This window comes from Rattus norvegicus, chromosome 8, assembly GCF_021556685.1.
Source record: "Rattus norvegicus strain SHRSP/BbbUtx chromosome 8, alternate assembly SHRSP_T2T, whole genome shotgun sequence".
NCBI classification, from domain to species: domain Eukaryota; kingdom Metazoa; phylum Chordata; class Mammalia; order Rodentia; family Muridae; genus Rattus; species Rattus norvegicus.
Genome location: NC_141541.1, coordinates 19228878 through 19247103, shown reverse-complemented (window position 1 = coordinate 19247103; position 18226 = coordinate 19228878). Strand labels below are relative to the sequence as shown.

The following is an 18226-nucleotide window of genomic DNA, read 5'->3' as shown; positions in this document are numbered from 1 at the left end:
GGGTTTGTATATATCATCATTCTGTTATGGAGTAGGGATGTATGTTTTTCTGACCTGACTCTGGGCTGTATATTTAGTCACACTATGCTTGAGTTGGGATTGTATATTCTATTCTGACTTAAAGCTAAGCTGTGTATGTGTCCTTAATTCTGAGTTCATTTTTATACAGCCTTCAAGAAAGAAGTTCCAAGTATTGGTCCTAGAACAGTGTGTAAATGTCTTTTATTCTAGCAAAGGTTCACATTAGCACTTGAACTGAAAATGTATTTTTTTTTAACCCTGAGATAGTCTTTCCAAAACTCCACAAAAAAAGTGCAGTAAGCGTAGAGTTACACTCATCCCTTAGATGGGAATTTTAAGGATTAGCTCTTTGCAGATGGTCTTCATTGTGAGACTACATTCTGGGCTGCACATTTTTCTGGATTTTTTTATCCGCTGCCCCCATGTCTGCCTGTTGTACCTCACATCAGCTCTCTAGAGATGATTGCCTAGGCAGGGACTCCTGTTCAGGCCTGTAATGTATGGATCTCCAGACATTGCAATTTATTGGACTTGGTTGCTTCTGAGGAAGCTTATAATTACCTTTGGGCACATTGTCACAGGCACCTGTTTCAATTTGGTTACAATCTTTAGTGAACCATGTTCACCAACTTGGTGACAACTCTTGGTTTGAATCCTGCCTTTGCTATTTCCTTGGTGTGAAACTCCTGCTGTGAATTCCATAATAACAGTAAGGTTGTATTCATAGTTAGAAGATATGCAGAAGATTTCCAAAGAGATGTGTAATACACTCAATAGAAGGTAGATGTTTATTCTTATCTCTGTTCCTGGGCTACTGGAGAAAGTACACTCGATATTTGAATTGGGAGTATAATGGTTAATCATATCTGCTCTTGTCTTTAGAGCTTATTTCCATAGTTCTTCAGATGGGCCCATCATGACAGGTGACCTGGCCTTGTCACCTAGATCTGTTACCAGCCATGGCCACAGTCCCACGCCTAAGCTTGGTAACTTTGAACAGGTTGGTTTGGATAGCTTTGTAGCTTCTCTGAGCCTCAGCCTGAGACATGGAAGAGTTAGAGGAAACAAACAAATTAACGTTCTTGGCACACAGTGACTCTGAACCTACACTGGTTTCTTTATCCCTGAGGCAGCCATTATCAAGATGCTCTGAGGATTTTACTACTGGCAGCACAAACAGGGTAAAACAAAAGTCAGAGGTGAAAAATACAGTTTCTGTTTTATTCTGTTTTGTTTTTGTTGCAGTTTCTTCTTGATCTCAGACTTGAGGAGGCTTCAGCTCATTTACGTTTGCCACAGCGAACCTTACCTCTTTGCTTTCATCAGAAATAGGCAGCTTTGACCTTCGAAAGCAATATTCAGACCCTCCCTCACATTCCTTGGGGTTACAAAGTCACCTCCATTTCTAGGTTTGTCCTTGAAGAGGGGACCCTAGCTACACCATTTTCTGGAGTCACAGGCTTGCCTCCATCTGTAGCTTTGACCATGGACGGAATTGTTTCGATGCCACCTGTACCATTCCAGGGTCATCTAAAGTCCTCCCCGCCTCTTGAGTTCCTAGAATTTCATCTTTAGTTTCAACATTTCTGCTTTTGCATTTTTGGATCTGCTTGTATTAGTCCCTAGACTTAAGGAAAATGTTCTCTACAGTGGCTCAAGCTCCTTTCCTCTGATGTTTTGTCACCTCTGAGCTGTAGACACCAGTTCCGTACAAGCATTCTGCCTAAAGTCTCACAGTTCCCCTGGCACAGGTTCAACAGTATAGTACTGATACCGTAGAGAAGCGTCTACCCTTGTCCTCTGTTATGTTTTCTGATTCCTACAATTATAAGACCCCATTAATTCTGAAACTGCTGCCCTATTTGCAAAACATCTCAAGTTATCTTGGGGTAAAAAACTCATGTCGGCTGGGGAGGAATAGAGGGTGGAACAGTTATTCTATGCATCTATGAGAAAGCCATCATCCATACTTTACAGTGGGCTGCTTGGTGTCCCCCACACCCTTTTAAATAAGCCCTCACTCATGCTTCTAAGCTCAAAAGAGTCATTATGGGGGGACTCAAGAGAAGGAGCCACAAGATGTGCTACTCATTTTCACTCTGTAACTTCCTACAGACCTTCCTAGCATACATGGGGCATATGAATAATGCCCTGCAAAATCTTGTACCCTAAAGCTTCAAATTTCAACTCCATAGGAATGGACGCTAGCATTAAGCAAATGCACCATATTAGTACAGCAATACATGTTTGCTGTTTTCAGTTCATCAATTCAACAACTGAACGTACTTTATGCTCATCATGAATGCTGTTTTAGAAAATCTCCATGTCTTCCTTTGAAGTACACAAAGTGACAAAATATGTACTAATTTGTAATAAAATCTCGATCTAGCATGCCTTTTCTGGGGAGTTCATCCCTTCATTCAGAATGCTGAGTCATTTCCGTTTGCTAACAGGACAGTATCCTAGCTATCAAATTTTACATTCATGTGCTTTTGTTCAACTCCTCTTCAGTGCAATGGCAGCAACCAGGTGAGGTGGGTAGAGCAAGAGTCACTACTCTCTGTAAATAAAGGAGGTGGCAGAGGCTCTCAGCAAGGGTGAGCTGGGCAAGGCCACGCAGCTAATTAGTGCCAGAGCTGGGGCTGAGATCAGCCTGCCTTTCCCCAGTGCCTATTTCAGAGAGATCAGACAGCTGCAACAATTTGTATACAATGCCATGTTCAGGCAGTGTGCACTGGTTGATTTGGCTGGAAACAATTGAAGATATTTGTCACTGAGATTCTCATTGCTGCTCTAAAAGGGGTCATGTGCTCTTTACCTCGCATTTGCTCATGTGCAGGAAAGAAGCAGAAGGCAACCACCGATCTGCTTGAAAGCTGGTTACTGAGTACCTTGAAAGTTCTCAGAGCAGAGACATTAGCTGTTTGAGCCATTGAGGAACACCTGTTCTCCTCTCAGTCATGGCTGGGAGGGGACATCCATCCAACACCAGTGACTCCACATCCATTAGAAAGCCCAGAGAGAGCAATGAAACTATGAACACAGCATGTCGGGTTTTGGATCCATGACCGAGCAGTTAAGCCGAGTCCTTTGTAGTACAAGCCACATGGGCTGGAGATGATTTCGGTCATAAACTCTTAGCTATTCAAATCCAAATCAGCTGGTTTAAATCAGAGTTTCTGAGATGCATCCAAGTTTCGGCTATTTATTTTAGTAATCTGTGAAATCTTCATTAGATGTGGCATTTTTTTCTGGTGTTGATCCATCCAAAAGATGAGTACTGACAATTTTCAGTGCATAAACTCAAGGACTGATGGTTATTTAATATGTTGTGGAGATTAGGGACACAATCATGGGTTAGGATCACTCTGCCATCAGATGCTTCCCAGACAAAATGGGCAGTTAATAAAATGTCATGGCATTTTCTGCATATATAGACTCTCACTTAAAAATTCAGGTTATATAAGAAAACATTATAAAAAGACTTAATTATAAGAGTCCATCTCACTCCAAATCAGAATAGTTGTCTTCAAGGAAGTAAAAAATAATGAATGCTTTTGAGACTATGAGGAAAAGGAAATTTTCTACACTATTCAGAGAAGATTAATTCACTTAGTCCCTATAAAACTCAGTATAGAAGCCTCCCCCTAAACTACTATATGACTGAGCTTAACTACTCCTGGGGATTCAAAAGTGTCAGAGTGATCATATCACAGAAATGCCTACACATTCATGCTCACTACTACAGGGGTCCAATAACCAAGTCATGAAACAAGCTTAGGTGTCTATCAGCAGATTAACCAACAAAGGAAACATTGCCTTTTTACACAGAAAAGATTTTTCAATTTATAAAAAATTATATAAAAATGTCACTTGCCAGGAAAAAAAAATGGATCTGGAGATCATTATGTTTAGTAAAATAAGCCAGACTCTGTATGTATTCTCTAATATGTGGATAGATTATAGATATAAAAATAGATTAGAAAGATAGATGAGAGAGAGAGAGAGAGAGAGAGAGAGAGAGAGAGGCCTGTTATTTAGAAAAAGGAAGTGGACTCATGGAACATTGGCAGTGTATATAAAAGAGAATAATGGGTCTGATGAGACTACAATGAAAGTATCTAAGATACATATATTAATACTCATAATAAGACCCAACATTTACACACTTGAAAGCAAGATATATGTATCAGTTAGCAGATATGTTAGTTAGTGGGTTTGTGGGTGAGTATGAGAAGGTGTCTGAGACCAAGAGGTCTTTATCCTATCCCTACTCCTACTTCTCCCTTTGTCTCCTATTTCTAACCCAAACACTGTATTTTTATTCCATGTCATAAAATCTCTTTTCCCAAAGCCAGTCTCCTGCCTAAGAATCATATAGGATACTTACGATAATCAGAGTTTGTAGCCACCCCTTTGATAGCTATTTTCCTTGCCAGTGCTCAGGGTATAGCTGCAGGCTCCTAAACTGTAGCAACAGGAGAAGATCTGGGATGGTGATCAAACTCTTGGTAATTTCCTGTCGATTAGAGGGAAGGTACTCTACACCCACCTGTCATTTATAATGCAAGAGTAGAGTCTGAGGACATGCTCTGCTTCAAGTGGAGAGTTCCAGGAGGTAGAGTTAAACGGAACACGTGATAGGGAGGAGGTGACAAAGTTTTATTTAATGTCTGTACCAGGTTCTGTCTATTGCACTGATATTGCAGAGGGGACTTTAGCAAACAGCACCCTGACATGCAACATCTGCCCTTTGGTGCCTCCTATTTTGGGTGGAAGATGTCTTCTAATGCCCCTGACGTCTGTGAGGGAATCCTGTAGCTTTTGTGTAGGGCTAATTTGAACTTGGACAGTCTCCTTAGAACTTGTCTCGATAGGGTCAAGGGCATTTTGATGTCTCTCTTCTGGCACAGTAACATTTCCCCTCTTTGCCTGTAGCCCTTCGCCCTAATTCAACAAGGAGCATGGCTTATCTCTGTAGCATGACACTTCCAGTCTGAGTCATTTTCATTCAATGATGAGACTATGTCAGAGGGTTGTTTCCATAGGAAGATACTGAATGAAAAAAAAGAAATAAAAAGAAAAGAAGGATGACTGCTCCTAGGTATGGTGGATGAGAAGGTTTATTATAGATATGCGGGAAAGCAGAGCCAGGGGCAGGGACATCTAGGAGAGTCCAGAGTGAACATGACCCTGAGCAAGGCCATGTGGGGAGAGCAGAGGGAAAGGAGAGAGCAGAACCAGGGGCTACAGCCAGGATTCCCAAAATTCCAAAGAGAGATGGTAACCTAACACCCTGTGCTGGAGAGGTTTAAGGTAGGGGTGGGGTATACCAGCCAGGAAGGCTTCTTAACAGGCAGGGCTGAGGGATTGTGGGGAGGACCTGGTGACCAGGTCTGCTTTGATATGTTAAATACACATCTCACCCATTTGTCTGGGTTTGAAACCTGATAGATACAAGTCAACATACAATTGTCAGTTTTAAACACTATCAACAGGTGCATTGCCAAAAACCTTTTGATGGGAAAATATTTTTGTTTGATGAATTTTATACAACAGGAAAATCCATCCTTCTAGACCTTTTACATACGTTTCTCAGCACTAGTTGTCTTAGTGCTCTGCAGACTGGATGCCCTGTTTCTGTTTACATCTGCATCATAAGAAGAAGGAAACAGACATGAGAAATGTATTGGCTGGCTAGAGGTCACACCATCACTTAATAACAGAGTCAGGCCCTGACCCAGGAGTGTCCCTACATTTTATTACATGATGTCATCTGGTAATTATTGAGAGAATACAGATGAAAGTGTCAGAATCTGTCCATCAGTCCCTGTATTAACCAATCCCGACTGTGGCTGCTCTGGAGAAGTCTTTCTTACAAGACACCTGAGAGTTCTTTTTCTGAGATTGTCTCTCTTATAATCTTGTGATTAGAGGCAACCTTGGGTATGAGGGGCAGTCTGTGGGCACAGAGAGGGTGTGGGGACAGATCTGCTTTCACCCTCAAAGAACTGATTGTTTTCCATTTAATTCACTCTCGCTGGGTGCCTTGTAAAATGAATTCTAAACTTTACATATGTTTACCCCTGTGGTTCGTTTTCTTAACATCTACATTGCATTTTTCTGTTTATGTCATTATTTTGGCAAGAATATTATATATTCTTAGAAAATATATGTGCCCTGCCTAGTGTTTGGTGCCATTCAGCCTGAGACAGTTACTATAGACCAGCATATAGACAGAATATTAAAATAGAAATTGATGTACAGTATGGTTAATTGGTGTCGGTGGTGCATGAAATTTGCCCCAGAAAATTGCCTTGGAATTGCAGAGGGTGGAATGACCAAGTGTACTGAAGGCAGAAATGGAATAGTGAAAACCTCCACGTGGTATGGGTTACCCTGAGAGCTTTATTCAGTTCCTGGGTGGGACCTGAGTTCTATCCACTTCATTACTTCCAAAGTCCAACCTTCCTTTGAGATGTTGCATAGGAACAAGTTGTAGACAAAGAGAGCAATGCCTCCTCTGCATATGGCCTTGCTTTGGCTGTTTCCTGTGTCCATTTGAGTCCGTCTGGACAAAAGTCAAGTAGGGTTGCCTCCTGAGAAGCGACCATTCTTTACTCAGTTGGGCCCTGGATCACCTAGAAATCCAGACAGTCTTGTGTTAGAGGCGACTGTTCAAGGAGCATGCGGCTTCTCTCAGGAAAGTGATAGCCTAACGTTGACAGAACCTAAAACAGGCCCTGAGACTTGGGAAACACACACGCAGAAGGTGTCATGGGGCAATTGCTGATACTCAGACTTGGGCTGAGCTGGAGTCAAAACAATATAGGCTAAAATGGTGTCCTTCTGTGTCACATTCCGTCTACGTCAGCCCGCAGACAAAGGACCTGTGCATGTTGTTGACCAGAATTAAAAAGTGCCATTCACAGTGAAAAGTCAAACTTGCTTAAACTCTTCTTCCTTTATAGATCATTTTCTAAATATTGCTATTAAACTGGAAAACATTAGTTTGGGTTGAAATCTGAAATTTAATTTGAGATCAGTGAGGTCCATATTTAACATGGTGTTATCTATATGATATTTTTTCTTCTAAGAATGAATTTATGTTAGTGATGAATGCATCGGCACTGATTACAGCATTGCGGTTCTAAAATGCTGACAAATATGATCAGGCTGGTTGTACGAGAACTTCAAAGGAGGAAATGTGCCCGTGTTACAAAATAGTGCCATCTGCCAGCTCACACACACACAAGGCCTAATGTACACTCTCCCTTATATTTCTCAATTCTGGTCTCACAGAAAACACTTCCAGGAAGTTTCCCCCTTATCAGGACAAAGTAGTAAAACGTAGGTTTTTTTATTTCAAGCCAGATGTGACAGAACACACATCAGCATTCAGAAATGAGGCTTTTGCAGTGGGTAATAGTGTAATCGGTTTTGCCAGCAGCAGAATGTACAATCCTATTAGAGATGGAGAAAAGAAAGTGCCACCTTCATTTACCTCCAGGCATTAGAGCAATAACTTGAGGTGCCTGGGGCTTCCTGGGTAAAGATACTTTAATCACATGGTAAAAAACATTCTTAGTCTACTGCCTGCATTCGATGAGGGACGGCTTTCCTAAGTTAATAAAGGAAAGCCATCCAGCTTCTAGCCTGGCAATCATGACAGGCTATTTTTAATCTTTGTCAACATTGAATCTGTGGAAGACAATTAACAGGTTAAAGGGAGAGCATCCCACACCCTTTATGTGCCCTCCCCACCCCAGCCGTGGTTGTTGAAGAAAAAATGGCTGATGGCTGTTCTGTGCTACAGATAGGTCACAAGGAAAATGTACCCTGGAATGGAGGGAAGCCAGACTTTTATCCTGATACTTTCAGATGGAAACTGCTTTCTGTTGTCTGGTACCTCAGGGACCAAATTCATTATAGTAACCATCAAACTAGGAAGTCTTCAGCTGAAGGTATTCCTTCTGTCTGCTCCCTGGCTGTATGGGGGATGTGATCTTTAATTAGTTCGGGTTGTAAAATATTGCAGGGAATTTCCCAGCACCCTTTGCTTTGTCTCCAGGTCAGCTAATGCAATTGTTTTTAATTGTGGCTGAGCTATTGTCTTGGAGTAGATTTCCTAGAGTGCCCTTTACCAATTAATGGTAATATGCTACTGGGAAATCATGAAGCTTGTAGAAAGCTGTAAATAGAAAAGCCTTAATAGGTTGCCTGTTAATAGTGATGCAGAGTCAGGGCCCTAATGCCATTAAATGCAGTACTCGTGTGTGAAACCTAGCAACATTCAGGAATCCAACAGTCAGCTGCGCATGGACTGTATCTATGCATGTGAACACAGGCACACACGGAGTTGCTTCCTGTATCTCCCCCTCCCTCCTCGGACTTTTTGTTGAGCTCTTTTTATTATAGATTTCCATTTTCTGTTAGCTCCATGATGGATTGAGTTCAAGGAAGTGACATGAGCGTGCTGTTGCCTTTGAACCTGTACTTCAGACACACTGTGTTTTATCTTCCTCCTGCTTCTTGACTTGTCATCAGTTCTACCAGTGAATTTTGACATGTGCAAATTAATAATCATTCAGTCCAAATGAGTAGGGTGACCTCTGGGCCCACATGATAGCCTCAGAAGAAAAGGAGGCATCACTCATAGAATCAGAAAGCTTTCAGTTTAATGAGAGAACAAAGTAACTCCTTATTGTGTCTGTCATATGTGTATGTACACACACGTGTGTGCATATGTGTATATAATTCTACCTATTTCTCATAGGTTGAGGATTTAAAATTATTTAGTGTAACCACATTCGTTCTCTATCAGCATGGGGTAGACTGCAGAGAAGAATGGTTACTTTTGTGAAAGACTTAATTATAAGTTGGAATGGCCCGCAGTTTAGAAACAGAGACCAAAAGCAAGTCAAGAACATATTGCCAAATAACAGAAAGACTCCCGGTGCATAAATGCAGGGTAGAGAGACAGCCTGTCAATTTGTTTGACAAACACTGTGATGTTTCTAGGGCTGGGGACAAAGCTGAGGGAGGAGGTAGTTTGTTCCTTAGAAGCCTCCTTGGATAGTGATGGACAGATGCAGGCTTCCACCTCTTCTGTTCAGTCATGACGACAGGATGTCAGAAGTACTATTTGATTCTTGGGTTTTAGGAAAATGCATGGTTACACTATGTATATTGCCTTACAAAAACAGTAATAATTTTACAATAATCATGTAAACACCAGTGTGACTAATACAGTGTTGTTACAGACTGGAGACGGTGCTAAGCACTGAGCACAGTATACAGTCTTGCTTACCATTGCTGTGAGAGGTGGATTAAATGTGTCATGCTCTCAAAGCTGTAGCTGTTATAAGGTGACATCCTCACCTTATAAACAATGAAAGTGATCTTCAGAGATGTCACTCCTATAGACGACACCACTAACAAAGGACAAAGAAAAATTGTAGACCTTAAGCACCAAGCTCACTGTACCATTTCTAGAGCCTGCCTCTCCCTCGCTCACACAAGCATTTTATCAAGCAAAGTTCATTGTTATAACATGCAGCCATTCTAATGTTCCATTTTATCATGTTTAATTTATTAAATTGCAAGTCAAGTCGGGGGGATGGCTTAGTGATAAAAATGCTTGCCTTCCAAATATGAGGGCCTGAGTTCATGTCTACATACAGACACAGGTACACACACACACACACACATACACACACACACACACACACACACAGATGCAGAGAGAGAGAAGAGAGAGAGAGAGAGAGAGAGAGAGAGAGATGCATACACTCACTCACTCACACACTAAGGTAAAACTGTCACAGTGTAGGGATTCCCCAGCTTATGTACTGATTACTACTAATTATGACTAAAATCCATCAGCACTGGTTGTTTTTGTTCCTGTGAAAATAAAGGGCTCCCTGTCCATCTGCTGGTTTCAGTTCTCATAGACATAGAAGGACTTGCTTCTGTCTCCTTTGAGATGGTACCCTGATGTGGCATCATCTCAGAGTGGCAAAGGTTACAGTGAAGGAGAGGGACAGTACATGAATCACATTATCCAAATGAATTACTGCTGTCATCTGAACTCAGAGAGATGTGCTGTTCCAAATGGGAGTCCTAAGTGACTTGTGCTTGTCCACTGGGGGTTGTAAATTGTTACGTAATGGAGGCTAAATCATTGTAGTTTTTCATTTTAGAACAATTGTGACTGTCGGATCCCCATCACCTTCAAAGACAAGTTGGGAAGCGGAGTGCAAGCCAGCCAGCTGCACAGATTCTCCGAGGAGCCAGGCTTCTTGGGAGGTCAGTGCGCAGCCAAGGCAGAGGAAGGGGCATAGACTTATTTCCGGGATTACCATTATATATTATCCCACTTACGGTTTTGGATGGTTCCCAGCTGTCACTGTGCCTGCCTGACTGTTTAACCAGACTTTGAAACCTCTCTGATCTGTGCTTGCTACTTCAGTGTGATAGCAGAAACAGAAAATAAGGCATTTGGTTGTGAACAACTGTTAGTTAGGGGCTTAATATTGTTTCTCTGCAGGAACGCACACAAACGGGCAATTAAGCCTCGTCATTAAAATAAAGTATTTTTATGGCTGATTCGAAAATCCTGTGTCGGCCATGTCTTTGAAGTTAATTGTTATTAATAAATATATTTCACGTTTGCCTCCCTTGCTCACCATCCTTGCTATAAAAAGTGTTCTGAGTAGGTTTTATGGCTTTCCTGACAAGGTTCTCTTCTCTTTACCCGCCGGTGTGGTCTCTGGCAAAGTGCTGATGGAGAACGCAATGGTTCAGGAATGGTTCTTTTTACTGTCAGTGCTTTGTGTCGGGCACAGGGATCATAGACAGTGAGTCAGACACTGTTCCCTTTAAAGAACTGATGCACGGACAGACAGAAGGAGAGCTGCAGGACTGTGTGCTCATGGCACAGAACTGTAAATATAAATACTGTGGAAAATAAGAGGACATACCTTCTCGGGGATTGGTTTTGTAAGAGTGTGAACTGGAGAGAAAGAGATTGTGTGCCTGTGTGCGTGTTAGGGGAAGGCTTCTCCAGGTGAATTGTAATGTGATAATGGAAGAGAATTCAGAAAGTTTTCTGAAGGAGGATCGAGGCTGAACGGAAGAAGATGAGCTTCCAGGGTGGCCATCTCCATAGATGGCTGCCTCCTTTCAAGGAACCCAGAAGCTGTTGAACTGATTAGGTCATATCCAGACCAGATGTTTCTAGGTACAACTGGGCTGCTAGGACACAGCTGGAAAGAATAGCATCGACTGGTGCTTCTTTTGTGAGGGGTCTTGAGCCATCTTGTCAGGACTTGGGTATCTGTATGCCTTTCTCATCATGGCCTTTGGCCATGCTACAGAGGCATGTTGGAGAGCCACAGGTCAAACAAACATGGTGTTTTGCTTCTTATTTGTGTTGCTGGACTCTCTAGGGTGTCTCTGTAGTACAGGGAACTCACAGGTCTGCATCCGCTGTGTTTGGTTGGTGATGCACAGCCTGTGTCAAGCAGTGAGGAACTGAGGTTTTTGTATCTGGCCTTCTAATATTTTAATTAAACCTTGCTTTTAGCAGCTCTTCCTGTCTCTGGTCGCCTGGGCTAACTAGATATGTTCCGTGGCTTTACAGCCTATAGCTACATGTCGGACACTGTTAATGTATCCATGACAAAAGATGATAATTCTCAGCTAGTTTCTCCCTGTGTGTCAGGAGCCACAGGGCCTCTGGAGATAAAAACAGCACACTTTCACTCGAGCCTTATTTATAGTTTGGATACTATATACAATATCTGTCAGGCACTCTGTATCTGTGAAATTTGTACCGAATAACATGGGCAAGGTCTGATAGGCCCTGGGCCATAGCACCAGCAAGTTAATGGAGGAGAGCTACTATTAAAGCTGTGAATAAACCTATTCCTTGGAAAGACAGGACAGTGCTTCCATGGCTGCTGAGAACTCAAAAAGTTTGGAGCAGGCAGCTGGTCTGAACCCATCCCAAACAGCCTCCTGTGTTATGTGCTGGGGAGATGACTCATCCTCAGAGCATGGTGGTACATAGTTGTAACTCTTATGTTGGGTAGATGGAAACCAGAGGAATGCTGGAGATTGCTGGCCAGGAATTGTAGTCTAATCATGAAGATCCAGGTCCCAGAGAAACAGACCATTTCAAAAAACAAGATAAAAGGTACATGAGGTTTAAATATGTACATGTATTTCCACATATAATTATGCACATACATATCCCCTCTCTTTCTCACACACACACACTTCACACACATACACAACCACACACTCTACATACATTCTTTCACACATACACATACACAATCACACTCACTTCACATACTTTCTCATACACAGTCACACACACACACACACACACACACACACACACACACACAATTTCTTATGTGACTTATGTTCACAGCCATCTTCTGAAACTCCAGGATTACCCATGTATCCTCTGTCAGTGTCCCCCTTCCCACTTGTGACCTCTCCCTTCCAGTCTTATGGAGTTCCCTGGACTTTACCTAGGTTTATTTCTGAACAGTGTGAGCACAATGAAGAACGTATATGTAACAGCAGCTACAAGAACCCTAAGTCCTCATTTCTAGATACCTTGCCTCATTTATCTGTGACTCTAGCTAGCTAAAGAATACTCAATATTTAACATAGAGCTACACAGGTGGAGTAAAGATCCCCAACTCTAGAGTCATGCTGTCCTACTCCTTTGAGCAAACTTTTCTCCCCCCCCCCCTTTTGGATGCCAGGTGTCTTACAATACAACAAACGCATTGACTCTCCCTAAAATCAGAACCCTTTAGCTGTATTTGCCAGGGCTCTGTACAGACAGAATACCAACACAGAGCTAGGGTAGTTTACTTATGATCTTGTAGTTTGACAGTATCGTGGTCATTTTTAAAAATCATAAACTATCAATTTCTCCTTTTATATGTATTATTTGCTAGCGTTATAGTTAGTTCCTGAATAAATGTCATTATAAAGGGAGAAAAATCAAAGTGACTTTTCATACCTGCCTTACAAGTGCAGGATTTGCTCACAGATCTCAGTCATTTGCTCAAAAAATTGTCATTACCCTGCATTGTTACTTAAATAGCTTGTGATCTTAAGTAATTTAAAAAGTTAGTATGGTGACAAAGTAGTACTAAAATAGCCTTCTTTTCTCTCCTGTCCTTTTCCCTTTCTATTCAAAGTCAGCATCTAGGTATTTAACAAATATACAAGCTGCCGTCACAGAGTTCTGCTATAGGACCATAGAACTCCTTTGTTCTTTGTCATAGTATACTCTAGCATTGCATTTATCTGGATCTCCTCAGTGCCTCTGGCGCTGTCCATAGCCCAAGTGGGCACATTTCATCTCAATTAGAAGCAGAAGAATGCAAGGCAGAGGGATGTCAGAGGTTATAGCCATTTAATGGGATGGAATTCAAATGAAAATTGGAAAACAATCCAAGGCATCTACAGATGAAGAAAACTGGGGAAACTCAATTAGGAAAACCATAGACTCTCCTCTGGGGACTTGGCTTCTTTATGCTGTCGTCGTGGCCTATCCGGTTATAAATAAATAGAGAGGCAAAGGGTTCATTGTTTCCATTGTAAAGAAAGGTAAGTTCATTATCACTTATTCACATAACCCAATGGCTTTGTGTACTGCACTCCTTATGATCTTATCAATCAAAGCCGATCATAGAAGTGTGACATTGTCTGTGATTCGCCATCATTGCCCACAGAAAACCAGCAATTTGGTGACATGAATAAATGAGAGAAAACAGACGTTTTGAGACTATTTTCCCATGGTAATCTTCAGTAAGCATGTCATGACGGATATAGGTGGGCTGTTTATGTCCCAGGCTGTGAACCAGGGGAGCAGCTCGACACTCAGACCTGATCCATCTTGCGCTGTAGCACATCTCACTCTCGTCACCTAGAATGTGCTTGACCTGGGGAATAAATCCAGTTATTCCATAAGTAGCTTCTGCACAGTGTCTGCAACTATTTGGTGGACCTCTGTTACCCTGGTAAACATCAAGGCACTATGCAAGTCGGAAGGCATTCTCCGGAGGAAAGGGCAGTGGACTGTCTGCTTCTGTTCTTTTATTGGGAAGTTACTTGGGGCTGTTACTCCTTCTGGGATTCTAAGTCTGAAATTCAGATGGGAGAGGATATAGCTTTGCTTGCAGCTTTCCTATCTGATAGGAGAGACAGAAAATTCTCCCCAAATGAGTAACGGTGGTGGTTTTGCGATCTGGGGGTCAGGAGTCCACCCCAGAGCAGCTACTGAATTCATTTCAGTCCAGGGACTCTTTTAAGAGAAAAGGCTTTTCTAAGCAGAACTGGAATTCCCAGGCTGCATGCTAGCTGACCCAAACCCTGTTTTGCTGAGTTAGAGAGTTGCAGACCTGGAGTAAATCGGTCTAGAAATTAGATGAAGGTACAGCTAATACCGAGAGCACATCACATGAACGCATTCTCAGCTCCAAAGCCAGAGGTTATGTTCTGACATTTCATTTAAAAACTCCATCATTTCCAACCCTGAAGATGTTGCGCTGTGGACACACTTTGACTTAATTAAAATTAAACTCCTTGCAACCTGTAACAAAACTATCAGTGTCATCTCTGACAATCATGCTTTGTCTTACCGACAGCTGGTATATTTTTCACTGAGTTAAATTATTAAAAGAGAGAAAGGTGTGACTCAATGGCAGACAAGATGGTTCCCTAGCTAAGAGTGCTACTGCTCACCTCATAAAGATCAAGGTTTCTGATAACATCCTGAGAGCATCTATTCCTGATACATGCTTTCTGGAAGGCAGTAGGCCAGGCACATTTAACAATGCACATAACTTAGTAGGCTGCTTTTCTCTCTTCACTAATACCTATGTGTAAATGATAGGTAGGGGAATGTGTGCTTATAATTCCAGAACTGGGGTAAACCAGAAAGATTCGTCAGAGACTTGCTGTCCAGCTAAACTGAAAATTCTCAGGCCCGTGAGAGAGTCTGTCTTCAAAACAAAACAAAACAGTGAATCATTCCCTGGTATACTTGGGTAATGCAAGCCCATACATGCAAATACGCATGCTTTAACCTCACAAATTCCACCCAAGAAATTATTTTAAGAATTGAGAAATATGGGCTGGAGAGGTGGCTCAGCGGTTGAAAGCACTGACTGCTCTTCCAGAGGTCCTGAGTTCAATTCCCAGCAACCCCATGGTGGCTCACAACCATCTGTGATGGGATCCGATGCCCTCTTCTGGTGTGTCTCCAGACAGAGACAGTGTACTCACATGCATAAAATAAATAAATAAATCTCTAACAAAAGAATTGAGAAATATATTGATTTTGTTAGTATGAATTTTATTATTGAAAAATACATTTCTTATATAAATAGTGGCATCTCAATTTAATCTTGTTTTATGCACATATTGATCCCTGCCTCTGGCAGTGTGACAAATTCTTGGTGGTAAGTAACTGTGCAGCTAAGGCTACAACATCAACCACCTGTCCTGACAATAGGTTGTACACACACACACACACACACACACACACACACACAGAGAGAGAGAGATACACACACACACACACACACACAAACACACACACACACAAAACATCACATCTACACAAGAGACAAAATGATGGAGGAATGAAAAAGACAGTGGGTCAAGGGTCAAAGTAAGACCCATCTTGCAAGCTAATCTCTCTATTTGCTGTGCTGCTGAATTGATTTCATACAAAACAAACACTATTCGCAGGCAAATTATTTTATCTACTCATCACAGGAATGAAATAGACCCTTCAAATGTTTTCTTGTCTGTTAGAATGGAAAATGTTTTACCTGCAAACGTATAAGCCTGCACCATACTGTTTTCCTGAAAATTAAATGTCACAGCTATTCTGCAGCAGTCAGGGAAGAAGCCATATCAGCACACAAAGACTTAACTCAGGGCCCTAAATAAACCCATAACCACTCTGAGAAGACTCATGGACAATCATTTTACGTTTAGTGCAAAAGTTTGCCTAAGCTGCTTTCTCCTGGCTTTCTTATTTCATAGTTGAAACAAGAGTCAAGTAGAAAAGAAGTAACAGACAGAGATGACAAAAAGAAGAAATTATGCTTTCTTCTATCATACCACAGCCATCACCCCAGGAGCCAAGCTGCAGAAATTTCCTGGAGAAAGAGTTGTGAGCAACGATGAGACTTTATGGGAAATCAGAGTCCAGTTTAGGACATTTCAAAATTACTCAGGATGCTCCTAGGACTCATTAAATCCTCAAACTATTATAAAAGCTTCATGGACCAGTCCCACAAAAAAGCCTAACCCTCCATTCCTTTAATCCTCTATGATCTACAGTCTTACTGGGATTTTGTCTACATTTGGCCTACCATTTGGCCCGAAGTCCTTGCGAAAATGTATATTAAATGTTGCCTCTGGAAAGGGGGAGAGCATTTATGCAGACGCAGGTTGGGATCTCACTCTCTCTCTCTCTCTCTCTCTCTCTCTCTCTCTGTCTCTCTCTCTGTGTCTGTCTCTCTCTCTGTGTCTCTCTCTGTGTCTCTCTCTGTCTCTCTCTGTCTCTCTTTGTCTCTCTCTCTGTCTCTCTCTGTCTCTCTGTCTGTCTGTCTCTCTCTGTCTCTCTGTCTCTCTGTCTCTGTCTCTCTGTCTCTCTGTCTCTGTCTCTCTGTCTCTCTGTCTCTCTCTCTCTCTCTCTGTCTGTGTGTGTGTGTGTGTGTGTGTGTGTGTGTGTGTGCAGCCTATTGTCTTCATCTACCGTCATTCCTTTACCTATTCTATGTGCTTGTGGAGGGACTATGCGTACATGCATACAAGCACATATGGATTATACGTGTCTATCTAAGAAATTCAAATCGAGTGTAATTATGTTTTACCGATAAAAGAACTATTCAGTTGAGTTCTGGGGAAAATCATTTCCTTATGTAAAGAGTGACATCTCAATTTAATCTCATATTATGCATATGTTAATCTTCTCTAATGTGCCAAGAATATTTGTGCTGCTCTCAGAAATTCTGGGTGACTCACTTCACTGCCTTCCTTTGCTTGAGCCATCATGTGCTCTGTGGTTTTTTTCTTCCCTAGGAGTCATCACTGCTGCTGACATTCTTGATCGAGAGACAACAGCGTCCTACTGGCTGACAGTGTATGCCACAGACCGGGGCGTGGTCCCTCTTTACTCCACCATTGAGGTCTACATAGAAGTAGAAGATGTGAACGACAATGCCCCACTGACCTCAGAGCCCATCTATTATCCCGTTGTCATGGAGAATTCTCCGAAGGATGTGTCTGTCATTCAGATTCAAGCTGAAGATCCCGACTCTGGTTCCAATGAAAAACTGACCTATAGGATTACAAGTGGAAACCCACAGAACTTTTTCGCCATCAATATCAAAACAGGTAAGGGCACGCTTGGGTGCTTTAAAATTGGCTGTTCATTCTGAATGGTCCTACTGTGCTGGTTTATCTATTTTATATTGTCTAGAAAACAGAACCTTCTTTTCTGGGCATAGTTTTTGACAAGATGGATGTTTTTCCTGTCTACTTGTAGTGTTTTAATCTTACCTATCAGTGAGGTGAATTGACCTAGTAAGAATCAGAGGCATCACAGAAGGTCTCAGGTTTCCCCATTCTTTGTAAAATATGGTCCTGGACCACTGCCATGGTCAGCTGCCTCCTCTCTTTCTTGGGAGCAGGATGGCTAGCCTGTGCTAGGTACTTTATGTAAGCTGGCATTGTAAGGTCTCTACCTCTTTCCTGCTTAACCTCACTCCCAGCTTGCTATAAATGAACCTCTTAAAGGCTTAACTGTAAGATTTTCTAGAGCTAGCACTGGATAAGCTAAGATTAGCTCACAGATTTATATCCCTATATTATCCATCAGTGAGGTGTCAGTGTTCCAAAGAACGCCCTATGTCTGTGTCTGGATGTTTACTGAAAAAAAAATAGACAAAATTTAATTTTCTGACCTTTTGCTTAAGAGGTTTCCAGCTGTTATAGTAAGAATTTAATTTGTTCAGTACACATCAGAACTGCATTGTTCAGGAAAATGTGGAGTTTGGCTGATTGGGGGCTGACTAGAAGTTGCACTGGACCATGGTTTTGTGGACTTTGTGGCATTGACCTTGGCATGGTACGACTTTCCTGTGATGTGTAA

The 18226-nt window shown here is 41.9% G+C and overlaps 1 protein-coding gene across 4 annotated transcripts in view; it reads left to right on the top strand.

Moving 5' to 3' along the window:
- Fat3 (FAT atypical cadherin 3) overlaps window positions 1–18226 on the top strand; it is a 580764-nt gene that overhangs the window by 230909 nt on the left and 331629 nt on the right. For all 4 annotated transcript variants that reach the window (NM_001413472.1, XM_087560394.1, XM_087560395.1 and 1 more), the window contains 1 exon segment: window positions 17155–17469. In NM_001413472.1, the coding sequence (NP_001400401.1) occupies window positions 17155–17469 (315 nt within the window).